This window comes from Rhagoletis zephyria, unplaced genomic scaffold (assembly GCF_001687245.7).
Source record: "Rhagoletis zephyria isolate East Lansing unplaced genomic scaffold, Rhagoletis_zephyria_1.1 Rzeph_scaffold_03837, whole genome shotgun sequence".
NCBI classification, from domain to species: Eukaryota; Metazoa; Arthropoda; class Insecta; order Diptera; family Tephritidae; genus Rhagoletis; species Rhagoletis zephyria.
The window spans coordinates 33,355-51,202 of record NW_016160920.1 but is presented as its reverse complement, the minus strand read 5'-3'; the positions used below and the strand labels follow the sequence as shown (position 1 = coordinate 51,202).

General features: G+C 36.7%; 1 protein-coding gene across 3 annotated transcripts; it reads left to right on the top strand.

Moving 5' to 3' along the window:
- Nucleotides 1-518: 518 nt before the first annotated feature.
- On the top strand, nucleotides 519-15,420 carry corn (microtubule-binding protein cornetto). 3 transcript variants are annotated; one of them, XM_017624963.1, is made up of 10 exons: nucleotides 564-1,434; nucleotides 1,507-3,043; nucleotides 3,119-3,302; nucleotides 6,752-7,172; nucleotides 7,264-7,543; nucleotides 7,630-7,830; nucleotides 8,612-8,783; nucleotides 11,370-11,651; nucleotides 11,732-12,481; nucleotides 13,038-15,420. In XM_017624963.1, exons 1-9 carry the CDS (start codon nucleotides 579-581, stop codon nucleotides 12,038-12,040), a joined length of 4,242 nt encoding a protein of 1,413 aa, XP_017480452.1. In that variant the 5' UTR covers nucleotides 564-578; the 3' UTR covers nucleotides 12,041-12,481; nucleotides 13,038-15,420. The 3 variants fall into 3 exon arrangements, with proteins under 3 accessions (XP_017480453.1, XP_017480454.1, XP_017480452.1); XM_017624964.1 differs by lacking the exons at nucleotides 11,370-11,651; nucleotides 11,732-12,481; nucleotides 13,038-15,420 and adding an exon at nucleotides 11,197-11,343 and having other exon boundaries at nucleotides 519-1,434; XM_017624965.1 differs by lacking the exons at nucleotides 11,370-11,651; nucleotides 11,732-12,481; nucleotides 13,038-15,420 and adding an exon at nucleotides 8,858-9,420 and having other exon boundaries at nucleotides 519-1,434.
- Nucleotides 15,421-17,848: the final 2,428 nt, after the last annotated feature.

The following is a 17,848-nucleotide window of genomic DNA, read 5'->3' as shown; positions in this document are numbered from 1 at the left end:
AAAAAAAGTACTTAAAGTTGTGTGCATTTTCTTAGCACTTAAAATCAAGTTTTGTGGCATATTTTCAAGATTATTAAAAATCACAATAGTGATATGCTGAGTTTTGTGACTTTGTGGTTAACTTATATATGTATCTATATACTTAAACTTACCTTAACTAACCTCACTGCAGCTCCCTGATAACTGATGGTGAGAAAACGTATGACTTTATTTCGCACACCTTCTCAAAAAAATTTAGGTCGATTTTTTTTGATAAATCAGTTTGTAGGATTTATGTGCAATTAATGCAAATCCTTTTTTCTTTATGATTTTGTTCTCTAACGGTATTAATTGCTATATGCAGCTTAAAATTAATGCGTAACCGATAATATTTTCTCCGAGATTCCGTATTTGTTGCAATAATGTTTTTTATTAACTAGAACCAGTCACCGATGCCTTAAAATATTTCCCATTCGCAATTTTTTTGAACCTCTATTAAAAATCATATCATTAAATTTCTTTTCATTTTCAGGTAAAATGTATAAGTGAATCTTCTGCTTTGCCTTAGCGCAACGCCCACCAGCCATAAACAGAACAAAATGTCCGCCATATTATATACTCAGGACTCTGAACAGGAACATCATAAGACACATGAGCTCCAACTGGATAAAGACACAGTTGAGGGTGATTCCTGTAACGGCATTAGCGATGAGCAATTAAGTGGCCGCAATGATGGATCTGCAATCAGCCTAGAACTGGCGTCAAGTATACCAAGCACACCTAGCACTGAGAGACATCTTAATGATTCCTTAAAAATAACTCATCCCATGTCTACACAATTTGAGAGTGATTGCGATGCGCTGTTGGAAAGCAAAATGGCAGCGTTAGACTTGCATGAAGAAGGTGGCAGCAGCCATTGTGATGGCGGAAGTGATAGTGGCCTGGACACAGCGACCACAAAGTCTGCAATGACTGGCGTTGTAGGCGGCGACAGCAACAGCAACAGCAACAGCAACAGCAACAGCAACGACAGCAGCAGTGCCACTAAGAACATTTCACTGCAACGTGCGTTGAGCAGCAATAGCGGTGGTTATGCGAGCAGCTCGGGCGGGCTGGATGAAGTCATCCATCAGACGACAGCGTTGACAATGACAAGCACTGCTGTCGTTCAAGGACTAAATCTATCTGGCAACTCTAGCTTGCTCAGTTGCGGCTCGGACGCGGTAAGCGCTGAGTTGGCCACAAGTATTGCCACTTATGGCGCTGTGTCTTCTGCCACGCAGAGCTTTGAGTGTTATAGTGAAAATGGCAGTGAGAGTTCGTCGATGTTGGGTGGGGCCACTGTTGCAACAACGCCTGTGCGACGCTCGAACAGTGTTAAGACCAAAGTGCGTGTATTTGAATCCAGCCGCGGTGGTTTTGCCACGCCAATGTCGCGAAGCATGCGCGAGCGTGGTAAATATTTTGAAAGCTACATAATTTTATTAATGAACTGTTAATAAATAATTTTATTTGTTATTTTTGCAGATTGCAGCAGCACGCCGATATCCACAAACTCGACTTCTAGCAGCGCTTATTTACACACTGGCAGTGCGACCACACCGCGTGCCCGCCCGGTGGGTGTAAAACGCACATCATCTTTGTCGCGCCACGTACCTGCAACAGCTGCGACATCAGCACAACGTCAAACAGACAAGCAACAGTTGACCACTAGTGGAACCAGCAACTACAACAGTAAGACTTTAATGGCAGCGCCGACTTCTACGTTGCGCTCCAGTACGGCGCGCACCACAAAACCGCAAAAGCCGGATTCCTTGCCGAACACACTCAGCCGTACACAATCCATGAGCATGCAGCGGTTGGTGCAGCGTACACCATCGTTAAGTCGAGCGCGCACACCATGTACGCCTTCAGAGGATGGCCGTTGGCCTGGCAATACTACGCGCACCTCCAGTGTTGGCGTAGGTGCAGCCAAGCGCGGTGTATCTGTGACGCCTGATTTGATGTCACTAAAAATGCGTTCCTCAAATATGATGGCATCGATGGAGGTGAAGTCGTCGACCAGCTCGAACGCCAACTCAAATCCTTATAGCACGCTACCGCGTCGACGCAAACAAAAATCTGTGGAAGACTTAACAGCGCCACATGAGTCGCGCAGTAGTTCAATAACACGCGATGCGCGCATGACTACGTCCTTAATGGCAGGCACGCGCAGGAATCTAGTCAGCGCGTTTGGCGCATCGACACCACAAAGCAACCAAGCGCGATCACTTATACACACGCGCAAAACACCTGCGCAACCGCCTAAAACGCGCATATACCATGAGACCAGTGTACAAACAGCGCTCACCGGCGAAGATTTGGAAAATGTGTTTGCGGGACGCGAGGCAGCAACGCGCGCCATAGATGCTGTCGATCAACAGGAGCAGACCACACAGACTGATATGCGCGACGCTGAATTGGAGCGATTGCGAGATGAAGTGCGACAATTAGCGCAGCGTGAACACGAACTCAGCGTGAAGCTGCAACATGAACGTGAAGAGAAACTAGCAACACAGCGTGAGCTGCACTTGAATACGGAACGTGTGATGAGCATGCTGGAAATGGCGCGAATTGCGGGCCGTAGATGTGGTCGCCCTGGCGGTAGCGTCAGCGGCATAAGTCTGGATGGTGACGCTACTACGCCAACGTCGGATGAAGGTAGTGGAAGTGGACACGATAGTTTGCTTATGCTGGAGTCACAGATACAAATTAGTGGCCATGAGTTGATCGAGCGTCAACACGAGATCGGACAGTTGCGTCAGCTATGCCGGACGCTACAATTAGAAATGGAACGCTCGTTGGCGGCACAAGAATGTCTATTGCAAGAGAAGGCTGCTATCGAGCAGGAGTCGAGCGAATTGCAAGACTTTCTACAACACGAAAAAACAACATTGCATGATGCACTAAAAGAACTCGAGCATGAGCATCAAGCCTGTAAGCAACAGCTGGCGGGGCGCGAAGAAGAGGTGAAAGTTTTGCGCGATGAATGTCGGCATCTAGTGCGGCTTAATGAGCAGCGAAGGTGAGAGCAACGCGCAAATTATGTTGAACTTGGTTAATTAAATAAAATGGTTATTTTTTTTGTCTCCTAATTCAGACAAGAGAATCGCATGCTACAATCCAAATATGCAGCGCTAGAAAATAAATCCAAGGAAATGATGATGCAGCAAAATTATTCGGTTTCAGGCGCCTCTGCTGCGCTGTCGGGCTTGCATTCGCGTTTGGACAGTTTAGTTGAACAATTGGTCTCTACCTACAACATAACTGAGCATGACCTAGAGGTAAGCATTCGTGCATCGTGTGCAATGTGAGTATGTATTCAAATTGAATGTTTATAAATAGAATTATATTTAATAACATTTTGGGTTTTTGGTGGTTAAACTTAGTCGAAACTCTCAAATGTGGAATGGATAAGCTAAATATATTTAGTATGGTTTTTTGCAAAGAAAAATTAGTTCTGCATAGGCGGCCTTGAAATTTCATATGTATATCTTCTTCTTTTATCTGGAACTATACCCACCATATGCCTGCAGCATGAAGCCTTTGCTATATATAATACCGCTGCGACTCAGATGTGCAGCTCCGATTACGCTTTCCAACATCAAACATAAGAAGTCCCAATTTCACAAATTTGAAGATTTCACTCTACATAGCTGTAGAGGGTCCCAAATTTAAGCATGGCATCGTAGAGCAGTATCTCTTTGCGCTGTCAAACGCGACTTTAAAATCGACAAAACAGTAGTCGGCCGATTAACTTAATTATAATAACAGATTGCCGTTTACGAAATAGGTTACTGTTTGGCCAAGCTACTCCAACTATTGGTGTCATGTTGTCACACAAATGGGATGGAACGACAGTTTTACGCCGATTCCCTTGCACCGCCTGAGAATCTATTTTTCGTGGCAGAAATACAGTCGGAGGTTTGCCATTGCCTGGCGAGGGGCAACCGCTATTAGAAAATCTTTTCTATGATGTGTCGAACTCCCGCCATGCCTTGACAAATTTCCTTCCAACCCGACGACCCGAGACCGTGAGAATTATGCACTTTACCCAATGTGTCGCCCGCTTCATCGGCTTCATGTTACCATATCAGAGAATGAAGAGAACACAACATGACTAGATAAATGCAAGGTTAAGCACTTCTTCTGCAACAACAACAATATTTCTGAATTTGTTCGATGATACACATTTTGATGTGATCCTTTCATCTGCGTATTGCAGAAATATTTATTAAAACTGGCTCCATGCAGTTTACTTATACACTATTGTATATGTATATCGGAGCTCATTAAAAAAGTGGGATCGGGGACAAAGCTCTTTAAATTACCGGCCATTACAGTAAGCATTTAGCTTTAGTACAACTTAAGATTTAAGTTATAAATCAGCGTACACTGTTCTCCGAGCTCTAATGCATATTTTTAACTTATTGATCACTTACGTAAGATAGCATTCTCAACAAAAGTGTTTTATAGAAAGAAATGTTTTTCTTTAATAACTGGTTGGACATAACATGTTGCTCTAAAAGCCAAAAATAAATCTCCCCAGGGTTGGAGAATTTTTTGTTGATGCTTGCGAACTTTCTATATATTCTCTATATTTTTCTATAACTGCTGAAGATATTTTTGTTGTTGTTGTTGTAGCGACTAATTAGCCTAGATAAGATAGTCGACTGGAAAGTCATTGTCGTCACAGGAAGCGTGCTGTTTCGACGAGGTCGGACCAAATTATTGAGAGATAGATGTTAGTTGAGTAGGTTTAAGCTGACAGGTGCAGAGGTCGTTCTTCCTGGTGGGGGCTCCTTCACATACGGGACATAGTACGTTAGGTATGTGGGGCTTGAAACTGAGTAAGTAGGAGTTTAGCCGGTTACAGTATTCAGACCGTAAATGGACCAGAACAACGCGAGCTGTACCTCTTGGTAGAAAGCCAATGACGGCTTTCACAGAGCGAGAATTTGGTAAAGATGCTGATGGTCGGTCCGACAGTGTCGCTTAACATTTTTGTTTGCCCTTTTTGTTATATAAATTTTGCAAACGAATATCCATAATAAAAGTGAATTTTAACCATCGTGCACGAGAATTATTTTCTTCCTAAAAACAAAAGTGGGTTCCCTCATATTTATTGCTCATCCGCACTTAAAATGAACTCTTCGTGTATAAGGATTCACATGTTTTCGCACTAATAGTATTTGAGCTTTGCTATTCTTCACTGAGTAGTTTTCTAGACTTCTTGCTCTTTGAAATACTCATAGATAGTATGTATGTATAAGAATTCCTAAAAATGTAATGTTCAGCTTATGTACTCGTATTTCTGTTTGTTTTTAAATGCTTACTTCTTGAAAAAGGAGAAGATGGTCAGCGATGTTCCAAGCGATGACAAATGACAATTAATTGACGGGGTGGGTGGTGCTTGACATGCCAATATTGCTTTAGCTGTAGATTGTTTAAGGGTGGCATTACCACTTGCGAAGCGAATGAATTTGGCGAAGCGAACTTTTTGGCGGAGCGAATGAATTTGGCGAAGCTAACGGTTTAACGGACGCGAATTAAGAGGAAGAGAAGGCACTAAGTGTTCGCAATACAAAGCACTTGTACAAGCGAACACTCTTAATTCATATTTTAGTTGCGTTCGCCAAACCATTCGCTTCGCCAAATTCATTCGCTTCACAAGTGATAATGCCACCCTAACGCCGTCGAGGTAGCATTAGTTGCAGTTAAAGTATGTACATATGAACATCATCCATAGGAATTTGGCTGCATGTTCATTTTTTAGAAGTTCTGCTTACTTAAATACATACATATATATGTATGTAACTGGAATAGAATAGTTGCGCAGCATTTAAATATGTATATTCTAGAAAAGTATATAAGTTCGTTCATACCTACATAAACACTTACACGCAGAAGGACATAATGTATACATGAGCAAATCTTACGAGTTGTTTTTTTAGTGTCACTTCCTTCTCTCACCAGACAAAAAAACGCTAAAGCATTCTTATTGCATTTATTTATTTCAATCAATCAAGTATTTGAAAAATTTTAACCTTAAAACATTTATTTAGACGAAAAGAGTACAGAAATTACTAATTTTTTCATTGTAATTCGAAAAAATCATAATTGTTTTTTTTTTTTTTTTGTAAATAACTTTGGGAAGTTTTCAAATAGAATGTTCATATTAGAGGCAATGAACGTTGGCATCAAATAAAATATATCAGTGAAGTTTCATGAGTGTGCCACCAAATTAAAAAAAGAAAATGGCAGCGTGCAGAATATCTGTCGCAGCTATTTGGTAATTTTTAAAACTTTACGTTTTTTTTATTATTAAATACGTTACAACTACGAGTATATGAGCATGAGTTGTTGTTTTACTTTTTTAGCATATCTTTTTTAAGTTTTAATTTAAATTAAATTTCGCGATGGAATCTTGCTCTTTACGCAAAACAGAAGATAATGCATTATCCAAGATAAGTGTGCCACTATTTTCGACCAAAAACATGTTTTTGAGGAAAAATGTAAATACTCGTGTGATTTGCTCACATATGCCTGCTGAAGTGGGAGCATAAACTCATAAAACTCAGGGGCTTTGTTTCGTGTTCGGCTTGTTTTTATCAAAAAATCTACCCTTATTAATATGTATACGAGTCGATTTTGATTCCACTTCACTTGCTCGCAGTTAAACTTCGATTCAGATTAATAATTCTTAATATACATATTTTCGTACCTTCAACAGGATATCGGCTTCCAGCCTGAGATACAACAAAATCAAAGCAACGCATTGGAAATGCGCTCATCACAAAATATAGACGAATGTCATGGCCGTTTACAATCGCACGCCAATACAAATGGTTTGGAGTTATGTACGCATTCCCAACAATTCCTGCCACAGTCGAGTGATGGCTCTTTGTCGCCACAAAGAAATCAATCATTCATTGCTGCCGTCATTAGTGCCATACGTAATGCAACAACACCCTCTAGTAAAAAATTGTTGACGCGGAATGGAAAACGTATTAGTAGTATTGATAACGCTGTTGGTGGTGGTGGTGGTGGTGGTGGCGGTGGTGGTGGAGATCCGCATCCACAGGGTACAAACAAAAGTAACAACAATGCCAATTACAACAACTATAATGGCGATACGCAAAATGGAGCCGGTGGTGAGTGTACAACAACGATTGAAAATAAATAAAATAAATAAAATACAATTATTTTTTTTAATAAAATTAAATAACTCATTCGACCTCTTAGATGACTCAGATTCCACTGAAATGCTCGATTCGGAAACAGAACCCTGTCTAATGATGGATAATGTGCTCGAAGATGTGACAATGCCCGACTCTCATTCACATAATATGGTCTCATCGTGTAATGGCATTATTTCCCAATTGGAAATACCAACGGAGCTTGTTAATCCTGCTTCTGGCGATGAGTCCTTACATAACTTATCGCAGGCTATAGTTAATCGACAACAGATGGAATTACAGATCAGCGCTATGCAAAGTGTACAAAAGGCCGCATTGCAGTTGAAGTGAGTTAGATTATAGATACATATAAGCAAAGGGCTATGCGGATTTAATCACGCTACATTCCGCACTTTTACGTTTTACTTTCCAGTCAATGTGAGCTTGAAAATTCTGATGAAGCGAGCTGTCACGATTCAGTGGCTGAAATGCCTTCGCTAATGGAGTACTGCACAGCACAAGCCGTTGTTGATCAGGTGATAGAAGTCGATAGTTTGGTGACTAAGTTGCTGAAAGTCCTGCGGCTCATTCAAATGGATAACGACAGTTGCATACAGCAACTTATTGTTGATAAGTGAGTACATACATATATTGCACAGTGGTCTAAAACGGGAATTTGCTGTTCTGAATAGTGCGGAGCCTTAATTTTTCAATAGATTTGATAAACCCTTTTTAAATGAAAGCTAATAAAATTTTGAAGAGGCCTGTTGAGCCCGATTTAAAATTATTTGTTTGTTTATATCAGTTTATATAAAATTTTTGAGTGAAAAGTGCAGAGAAATTTTGAAGAAAATCGAATCGAAAACAATTGTAGCGTTGCCCACAAGTTCAAAGAAATTTCACACGAAAATCTTAAAACTAATATTTCTTCTTGTTTAATTTTTATAAACAAATTAAATTTTACGATCATAATGTGTACGTTTCCAGTGGCTAAGAATTCGCGTTGAATTTTTTGCCGAAATTACCAGCATACTTTATTCATATGGAAGAAAATGCTGTCAGCAAAACTTCAGCAAGAACTGCATACCTAAATTTTTTTGAAAAAATTTAAAATTTTGTTGATTTTTTTTTTTAATTTATACTTTTACATTTGAAATTTTTTTTTTAGCTTTTATTTAAAAAACAAGTAATTTTTAAGCAAAAAACAAAACCGAATTCAATCGCCCCATAAAAATTTAAGATATATTGTTAATATCTTCAAGATCCAATGATCGGATCTAAACCAAATTAGTATGGGACCATCTTTGAGGTAACACCTTTCCATTAGATTCCAGTTTTGGCCTACTGTGCATTGTGGGACACGAGTATTAAAAAAATCGTATTTTTTTTAACGGTTATTTATTTTGTTTCTCTAGGAATAAGTTACAAGAAAATAAAGAGGATATGTTGGAGAAACTAAAAGATCTGCAGGATGTCAACATCAAGCTGCAGGACGAGCTTATGGATGCCACACAGGAATTACTGTTGAAAAATAACGATTTGTCGAACACTAAAGCAGAAATGCAGCGACATCGCAACGAAATCGATGTAAGATTTTAAAGAAAAGTTAAAGTTCACTATCATCGATTGATAAATAATGATTTTTTTTGTTTTTGCATTAGAATTGAGTTACTTTTGCACAAGCATTTATTTATTTGGTTGTAGAACTCACCGAAACTTGGAGACTTCTTTCTAATAACACATTCATACACATATACATACATACATGCATAGGAAATTAGTTGCATGTGAGCAACTACATAGTTTACGCACTGTTTTTTTATTTTCTATATATGTATGTATAGTACATACTTACATACTTTGGTCTCAATATAAATTTTATGATATGAGTATTATTTTTTCTAAACGATAACCGCTAATGAAACGACGACGAAATTCAAAACGAATCCGACAAAATTATTACAGTATAGTACAGCGAGTTACCTTTTTGCATATATATTTTCGTAATTAATGGTAGCAGAAACATTTTCATCTGACTACTCTACGCATTGGCATTAAAAAAGTATATTTAGTTATTATGTGTATTTTTATATGTATGTCAGACCGTTTTAGATTTTAAGTAAATGCGAAAAGAGAATTTGTGCATTTCCTTATTGTTTAAACTACATAATCGAAGTTGTACCTTCACCTTTTGGATTTATGTATTACTGTATCTAATATTTAATATTATTTTTGTTTCAAATTTGTTTTTTTTTTTAAATTTATGTATTCAAATTTTTCGTACAATTATGTATATTTTATTTAAAATGTAAAACCGTAATAAAACCATTGTTAGTAGACACAACTTAAAGTTACGTTAATTTTTTCGTTTAGTTTTACAAAATATTCAAATTTGCACATACTATATCTTTTTCATCACTACAACTATCGCTTAAGGACATCCCAAAAGATAATTTCTAGAGCTAAAGGCCTTCTCTCGTTTTCCAATATCGATGCTATACATATCCTGGGTATATCACTGACTTTTTGAACACGCCCGTATGTTGCAAAATGCTGTGCGACATTTTCATATTTTTTTTTCTGGGGAATTGATGAAACCAAGTTTTTCTGAAAGTCTGGATTATATGTAGTATATAGAAAAGTTCCAGTTCAGTTTTCCCTTATTTGTATAGCATTTGAAACAATTAAAAGTAATTTAAATGCAAATATTTATACCATCAAAAGGCCTTTCCAGGGGTTTTGGAGTCCGAGGAATCTGAATTTGTAATTTATTTTTGCCAAAAACGGTCGTTGGGTGCGCTCTGATGCAAAAAAACATGAAGGAAAAGTGTCAGCAATGTTTCTCAACAATATTTCTCAACAAAGTTTCTAAACAATGTTTCTCAAAAACGACCGCTGGGTGCGCTTTGATGCAAAAAAAAAACATGAGTAAAAATAAATTGCAGATTCAGATTCCTCGTACACAAAAACCACCAGAAAGACCTTTTGATGGTATAAATATTTGCATTCAAATAAATTTAAATTGTTTTAAAAGCTGCTCTGCGACCACAGACTTCGATAAAAAAAAACGTTTAAAATCGCCAACCTGGGCTTTCAGAATTTCAGAAAAACTTAGTTTGCTCAATACCCCATCCGACTGCCGAACAGTGTAATTATATGTAGTGAAACCATATCTATTCCCTCCGTAAACGACCGACCTTAGCTGAATAAAAAAAGCTCATTCCAGCGGAGTTAAAATGCTTTTGTATCATTTCTAATATCAGAGTATCCAGTCAATCCGGTGTGATGAAATATGTTTAAGTTAGATTAGAGTGGGTGGCGGTGATAATACCGGTATAAACTCCAGCAGATCCTCCTTCTCGACAGTGCGAAATATTCACAGTTGTAAAAATCGGTATTGAGAATCTTTTGACGTATCTTCCTATACTGTAATTAATTCTTAATTTTCGTTTTTAGAGTGTTCTAGCTTAGCTCCTCCTGAAATTTTTTTTTTTTGCCAAACTCACTTATGTAAAACAATTTCCTTCAAGTTCAAGTGGTTGTTTCCAAAAGTAAAACTGCCTACAAAAGGCGAGAATATTCCTGTAGTTCTTAACTCAATTTCAGAAGAACTTCACAGATTAAATAGTAAATTCAAGGCCGTTTTAGCAGCTATAGAGGGTTTTAAAAAAAATATAAACTTTAATATTTTCTAAAACACATTCGGGTTTTGCTCATATTTTATTTTAATTTGGAGTTACATAATTTGTTCCACTACGTAGAGCTTGATTTCCCTTTATTTAAATAAGATAAGCTTCAAATCACACACCTCATATTTTGCCACATTCTATTAGATTCGCAAATCATTTCATAAAGATCTTTAATGTGATTTTATTTTTTTCAATTATTCCATGACATGATGTCACATCTCACACCCCATCAACAAACGCCAATGTGAATACATATTTTACGTTTCCCACCTTAATAACGGTTTTCGAATTTATCTTGTAAATGCTAAAAGCGAAAAATGTCGAAATTTTTTTAATATCACACATACTACATAACATACACACATACATACATACATAAATACATTCATAAATATATATTTGAAAACCAACCGCACTTTTGAATTGGCTAATTGCAAATTCGAATTGAATTCCCTCAAAACATTTAATGATGGCCAACCGACAGCGTCTAACGCAGGACATTTGTAATTTGAGTACACTATGCAGCAATTATAAGAAACTCTCACCGACAGTTGAGTTTTCACCTTTGCAACAGCAACTACTCTGCCCCAACACCGCACCAAGCCCAACACCAATGAATAACGGCACCACAGCTGAAGAAGGAAATGTAGCCGAAAACGATGCGGATGACATTTTGAGTTTGCTAAAAATGTGGCAAACTGAAGGACAATTCAAGCAACTCAAAATACGAAACTTTCTTCTAAGTGCAGTTATTAAAAATCCCGAGGTAAGAAATTGAAATTTGAAATATGCAAATTTATATGTTACACAAATGCCGTTCACTTACATACACACACACACATACAGTACATGACGACGGAGCAAAGACAGGAGGACAACAGCAACAATGAGCGTTTGCGTGTGTACGCCAACCAATTGGAGAATGTATTATCCGTGCTACAGGCATGCGAGGCAACTACGCTTAACTATGGGGATTTGCAAAAGTTACGCTGCGACATTGAGATAGTCAAAGCGAATGCTAACTGGACTAATATAATTGTTGATCGAACGGAAGTGAATAGTAATAGTGTTCAGCTATTAGCAACTGACAACAGCAGTGGTGAGGCGGCGGATGTGAATGCCAATGCAGCAGTGGCAGAGATGGGAGTCAATTAATTTAGTATATCGTAATTTAGTGTCCATGAATGTTTAACTAAAACACGGTTAATCAAGTTGTCAACCAGTTGCGTCAACAGACATAAAAGAACTCGCGCACGCCATCCAAAGTAAATTGTCCATTTACCTTTATTAACTACAGATACATATTTACTTAGTAGCATTACATTAATAATTGCAAATTACAATAGAAATTAAGTTGAAGAGTCCAGAAGATTTAGCTGTGTAAGCCAATAGTTTTGCTATTTAGCTTAAATTGATATTGCCGTCGATAATTGTTTTGTTTGGCTTTATTGTGAAGATCCTAATGCGTTGTATACAAGCGAATATGTATACAGGCACATACATATGTATATCTGTGGGCATTTGAAAACACAACTCGCGTGATTTTAGCTGTATTGATTCTGTAGTGAGAAATAGTTATGTAGCTTGTTAGTTATAGTTGCGATCCCGTACGAGTCCGGACTAGTCAGAAATAGTCAGAATCAGTCAGATTTTACTGGAAATCGATCCCGTACTCGGTTCTCTGACTATTGAGAGGACAAAAAAGAGAGTAAATACGGTTCTCTCTCTGTCAGAAGTTACCAGTTTTAGTCCGAGAATTTTTTGCTGGTAAATTCTGGTAAATGTGTCAAACGATCAGCTGTAGTGTGTTTGGCAACCAAATTGTAAACAAAAGAAAAGTGCACTCTGCTAATTCATGTTGAAAAGTATTTAATTACTTGTTTAAGTGGATTCTAATCAATTTCAAAGTATTTTTGGTTATTTATATGTGTGAGCTGAGTGTGTTTACGTATAAAATAAGCAAAAATTTACAACCAAAATTTGGACGTTATGTTGAAGTTGACAGAAGTTAAAATTTTTTACTAGAAAGTGATCCCGTACTTTCCAATGTTACTCTCTCGCTCTGAGCGAATTTTTATTTTTTGACAATTTTACTAGTTTTAGGCCGAGGAATACGGGAATTGCACCTTATGTAATTTATTGGGTACAAGAGAAATAATTGAAACTGTGGCCTAGGAGATCTTTGTAGAGCTTCGATAAGTTCCTAACACTGGCGGCCCAAGATACTATCAGCCTCCCTAATAAATGCTTGCAATAAATTGGTAGACGAACTCCTGATACTAAGGGATTCGACTGCGGAAAAACTAAAGTATTACAATGTTGGTCCGGCCAATACCGGACAACCAGACATAATATGCTCTGACGTTTCCTCTTCTTCAAGACAAAGGCAAAGGAAGAGTGTCAAAGCGCCCCTTGACGATCCCGGAGATGATTATCTTTTTTGATAAAGCCATCAGGTCGACTCTAGTAGAGGTTGAGAGTGCTAAGACCTCGATCAGAAAGATTGTGGGCCAAATGCTCATTACAGCGGAGAGTTTGGTGCCAGTACCATAGACAGCCGCACCTATTCTGCCCTCCATTTTCGATTTGTCTGTATACTAGCCTGCATTTCTGAGATCGATTTGAGGTGATCCAATTGACCAGGCCTCACGGTCTGAAATGGCATTCTAAAGCACATTTCTTTTAGCATCTAGTCTGAAGTCATCTTTACACATATACGTATCTCCAATGCGTGTGGAACTATTGCTCAAGCACGACGTTATATTACGCTCACGAAGCATGGCGTCGATCCACCCGACAATAGAGATCTATACCTCTTTGGACCAAAGCCCTGAGATAAATCCGTAGCCAGTATATATTATCAAAAGTATCCTCGATGTCTACGAAGGGACATAGAGCAACCTCCTTGAAATCGAGGACTTTTTCGATCTTATCTACTAATAAGACTCTATAGAGCGGAATGCGTTAATTTCCGTTTGACGGAGTGTATTGTGTAAAAAAAAACTGCCCTAAGGTTGGGTTCGATCTCAACAATAGCTGTTCGGCCTTTCTATAGTAGGAAGCACCGATTTAATGGTTTAAGCGGGAAGTGGCATAACTTGACTTGAGTTGTTCTTCCAAGTGTCCATAGATACGTAATATATTCTATGTGTATTTACTCGTATATGCGAATTTTCAGTGAACTGAAAGATAGTGAGTGACTCAAACAAAAGACCATCCAGATTTTTGGCCATTTAAAAAAACCAATAATTTTTAAGCAAACAAAAAAAAAACAACAACCGATTTCAATGCTCATATGTATAAAATTTTGGATTACCATTACTTTCTTCATGATCTAATGTTTAAATAAAAAAAAACAGTTATTAAAAACGGTTCATGGAGTCCGGCATAAAAAATTATTCCGACGAATTGATAACTCCTTTTTTGTAGCCAGTTAAAAATTGTATTATTTATAAAGTATTATACATACATAGTAAGGATATATTTTGGTGATTCTCAAAGAGTCATAATAGTCTAATGTATATAATTTTTAGCACCTAAAAATATGTATTTATTTTTCAAAATTTTTGACATTAGGCAATCTGCATCACTATGACGCCTTGTGAGTCTCCTCAAAATGCAGGCTATACGAGAAGTGTTGTAAAATTACTCCCATATTTTCCAGATTTATGCTTTAAAATGTTTTAAGAATAAATTCTTTAGGTTCGTGTTAGTTTTAATTCAGCAAAGGTAGAGCAAACTCTCACAAGTATGTTGTACAAATGTAGTGTAATGTAATATATTTAGGTATACCACGAACAAGGTAAAAAAAATTCCAAAATTGCCTAAGCTCAGTTCCCCAATGTGATCATTTATGATCACTAACTAATGAGCATTCTAAAAATTCCTTATAGCGCTTATGAGAAAAATATATATTTTTCCAAGTTATATTTTTATGTATGTATGTATGTATGCATTTGAAGGGATATAAGTTTTATGTTCTAGAAATCGTTAGGCTGATTTAGGTTAGGTAAAGTAGCCTGGCATAATTCCGTTTGTATAAGTACTACTTACGTACTTAAACTATGCTAGTATTTTTGCAATGGGACGGTATCTAGCTTAGCGTGCATTTTTTGAGAGAAGGGTTTCTTAGAATACGAAACTGAGAAGCCTGAAGAAATCGTATTTGAAGCCTCATCGACTTCTAGGTTGTGAGTGGATTAAATTATTGAAAAAATGCTACAATGGTCAGATACTCTATAAAATTCCTGCAGCGCGAATTTCTGGTAGTCGCCGCTACCTCTGAAACTAATGTCCTATACATGTATCTGATCTTCAGTCGCTGCTGTCCGATATCGGTAATTTATAGGTACTCACAATATTTTTATTAAATCTTTATTTCGTTCAAAATAATGCCATGTCCTTTGCCCGCGAAGCGCATTCTTTCAGAGGAATTGAATTTAATCACAAATAAGAACGTTTTTCCTTTTAAACTCAAATTATAAATTCATTGCTAGCGTAAGTATAGAATGATTTGGATTCAATTAAAAAAAAAAAAAAACTCCATTAGTATACATATTTTAACGGATCAGATTTACGTTACGCTATACAAAGTATGTATTCCTGTAGTTTTAAAATAAAATCTTGAAAAAATGTGCCAATTTTAAGTTTGCGCATAAATTAGCGTTGTTTTTAATTTTATCTATAACATTTTTAAATTATTTAAGCTACGGCTGATGTATGTATGTGGAAGAATTTATTCTCAATTATTTTAAGGTGCAAGACGTAACGGCTTAGTATTACTCTGCCAATTTACTTTGTTTTAAAATTAAATATGCTTAGCTCTAAAAGTGTATTCATAATAATATTATATTTAATAAATTGCCAAACATTTCCTAATTGCAAAATTGTTGATATTGAATTATTATTCGAAAAAAAATAATAATAATAATTAAGATACGTAGTTGTATATGTTACAGTGTTAAATGTTGATCAAATTCGAATTTAGTAAAAAAAAAATAAATAAATAATAAATAAATAATCGAAAATTTGTATTTTCATATAGGATTATAATGNCTGCTTTCATAACTTTTACTTGTTGATTTATTTTATTTTACTGTTTACACGGTTCACCCAAATTTGGACGAGTTTGATTTCGAAAGCCGGACCAACACTTCTTATATTTTTTAATGCTATTTTTTTAGAGATAACTGTTGAGGTGTCGAAAAATACCAAATATTGCCAATTTCAAATATTAAAAAAAAAATTATCTTGGACCTAGTTTTTCCGGAAAACTGCGTTTTAATGGAAATGCAATTCGTCTAATACAATCTATATCACGTTGATGAGTTCAGCAGAAATTTGCGAAAAAAAATCCCGCGAAATTCAATTCTTCATAGCAGGTTTTTTTTACCGATGTGAAAAATATCCTACTTCGATTTTTCATTTCATTCCCATTCCTTCTGATACTAGGCAGGCAAGTTTAATTGAAATTTCACATTGTCAGCATTTTGATTAGAGAAAATTTTTGTTTCTAAGTTTTGAAATTGAAAATGTTTGCTCTTTTTCGAAATTCAACAGTTCTTTTATCTAAAACAAGAAGCACCAACAAGTATTTAAGATGGGGTCTTTAAGAAGGGGAGATGCCGTTTTCTAGATCAAGCTCGCCCAAATTGTGGAGAACCTTGTTAAAAATAGGAACTAAAATCTTTTTTTTCTATTTAATTCTCCTTTCTGAATTTTTTAATGAAAATAGAACTTCCTAAAGCTGATTTTGGAGAAACAACTACTATTTCGTCTTACTTAAAAAATCTTATATTAACTTAATTTTACTATATACAGGGTGTCCCTTGAATGGAGGGAAATGTTTTTCCTTTTTGGTTATGTTTTTCATTGAAAACGAAAAAATATGGCTTACCATATCGAGCAAGCTCTACATTTCGGTGGTATTATCGACTTGCGGTTTGGACCGAAAGTGGATTAAACTGACCGGAAGTTGATTATTTTTTTTCAATAGATATGCATGCTTTTACTACAGATTCGGTTATTGAGGATTAAAATTCGTAACATTTGTCATTTGTTTGAAATTTTTTTTCGGAAGTGCCTTTTTCAACCTCTAAATGACCTTCGAACTTCAACTCGTTCTGGACTTCTTAAATGAGTGAAAATGTGTTTTAGTGTTTGAGTGTTTTATTGGAAAACGAAAAAATATGTTTTACCAAGTCGAGGGTACTCTATCTTTTGGTCGTATAACCGACTTCCGTTTTCGACCGTAAATTGGTTAAACTGGCCAGAACTCTATTTTTTAAATACATATGTACATGTTTTTACCATAGATCATAGATTCGGATTCTGCGGACCATGATTCATAACTTTTTTTGGCAACCGTTTTCTGGAATGGTCTTCCAGTTACGAGAATGGAATTCCGGTCTGTTTAACCTTATTCCGGCCGAAACCGGAGGTCGGTAATGGTACCAAACGATAGAGTTATCCCCGATTTGGAGATTAATATTTTTTTGGTTTTCATTAAAAACTTTTTCTCCGTTTTGGAAGTCCAGGACTAGTTGAAGTTCGAAGGTCATTTAGTGGTTGAAGAAGGCACTTCCGAGTTTCAAACAAAAGTTACGTATTTTTATCCTCAGAATCCGAATCTGTCGTAAAAACATGTATATCTGATTTAAAAAAAATTTACTTCTGGTCAGTTTAAACAACTTCCGGGTGAAACCGGTTGAAACCGGTCGATAATTCCTCCGAAAGATAGAGCATTCTCGATTCCGTAGGGGTTTCAATAAAAAACATTTCCCTCCATTTTAGAGGGGGTGAAGGGGTGCTATATGCAAATATACATATAAGTACTATGCATTTATCAGTATTCATGCCCATTCAAGAATGCTGTGAGCCATAAGGGTGAATGAATTCATAAAAACTTTCTTTGAAAAACATTGTTAATATCAAGGCACATTAAACAGGTAGTATCAGTAGAGC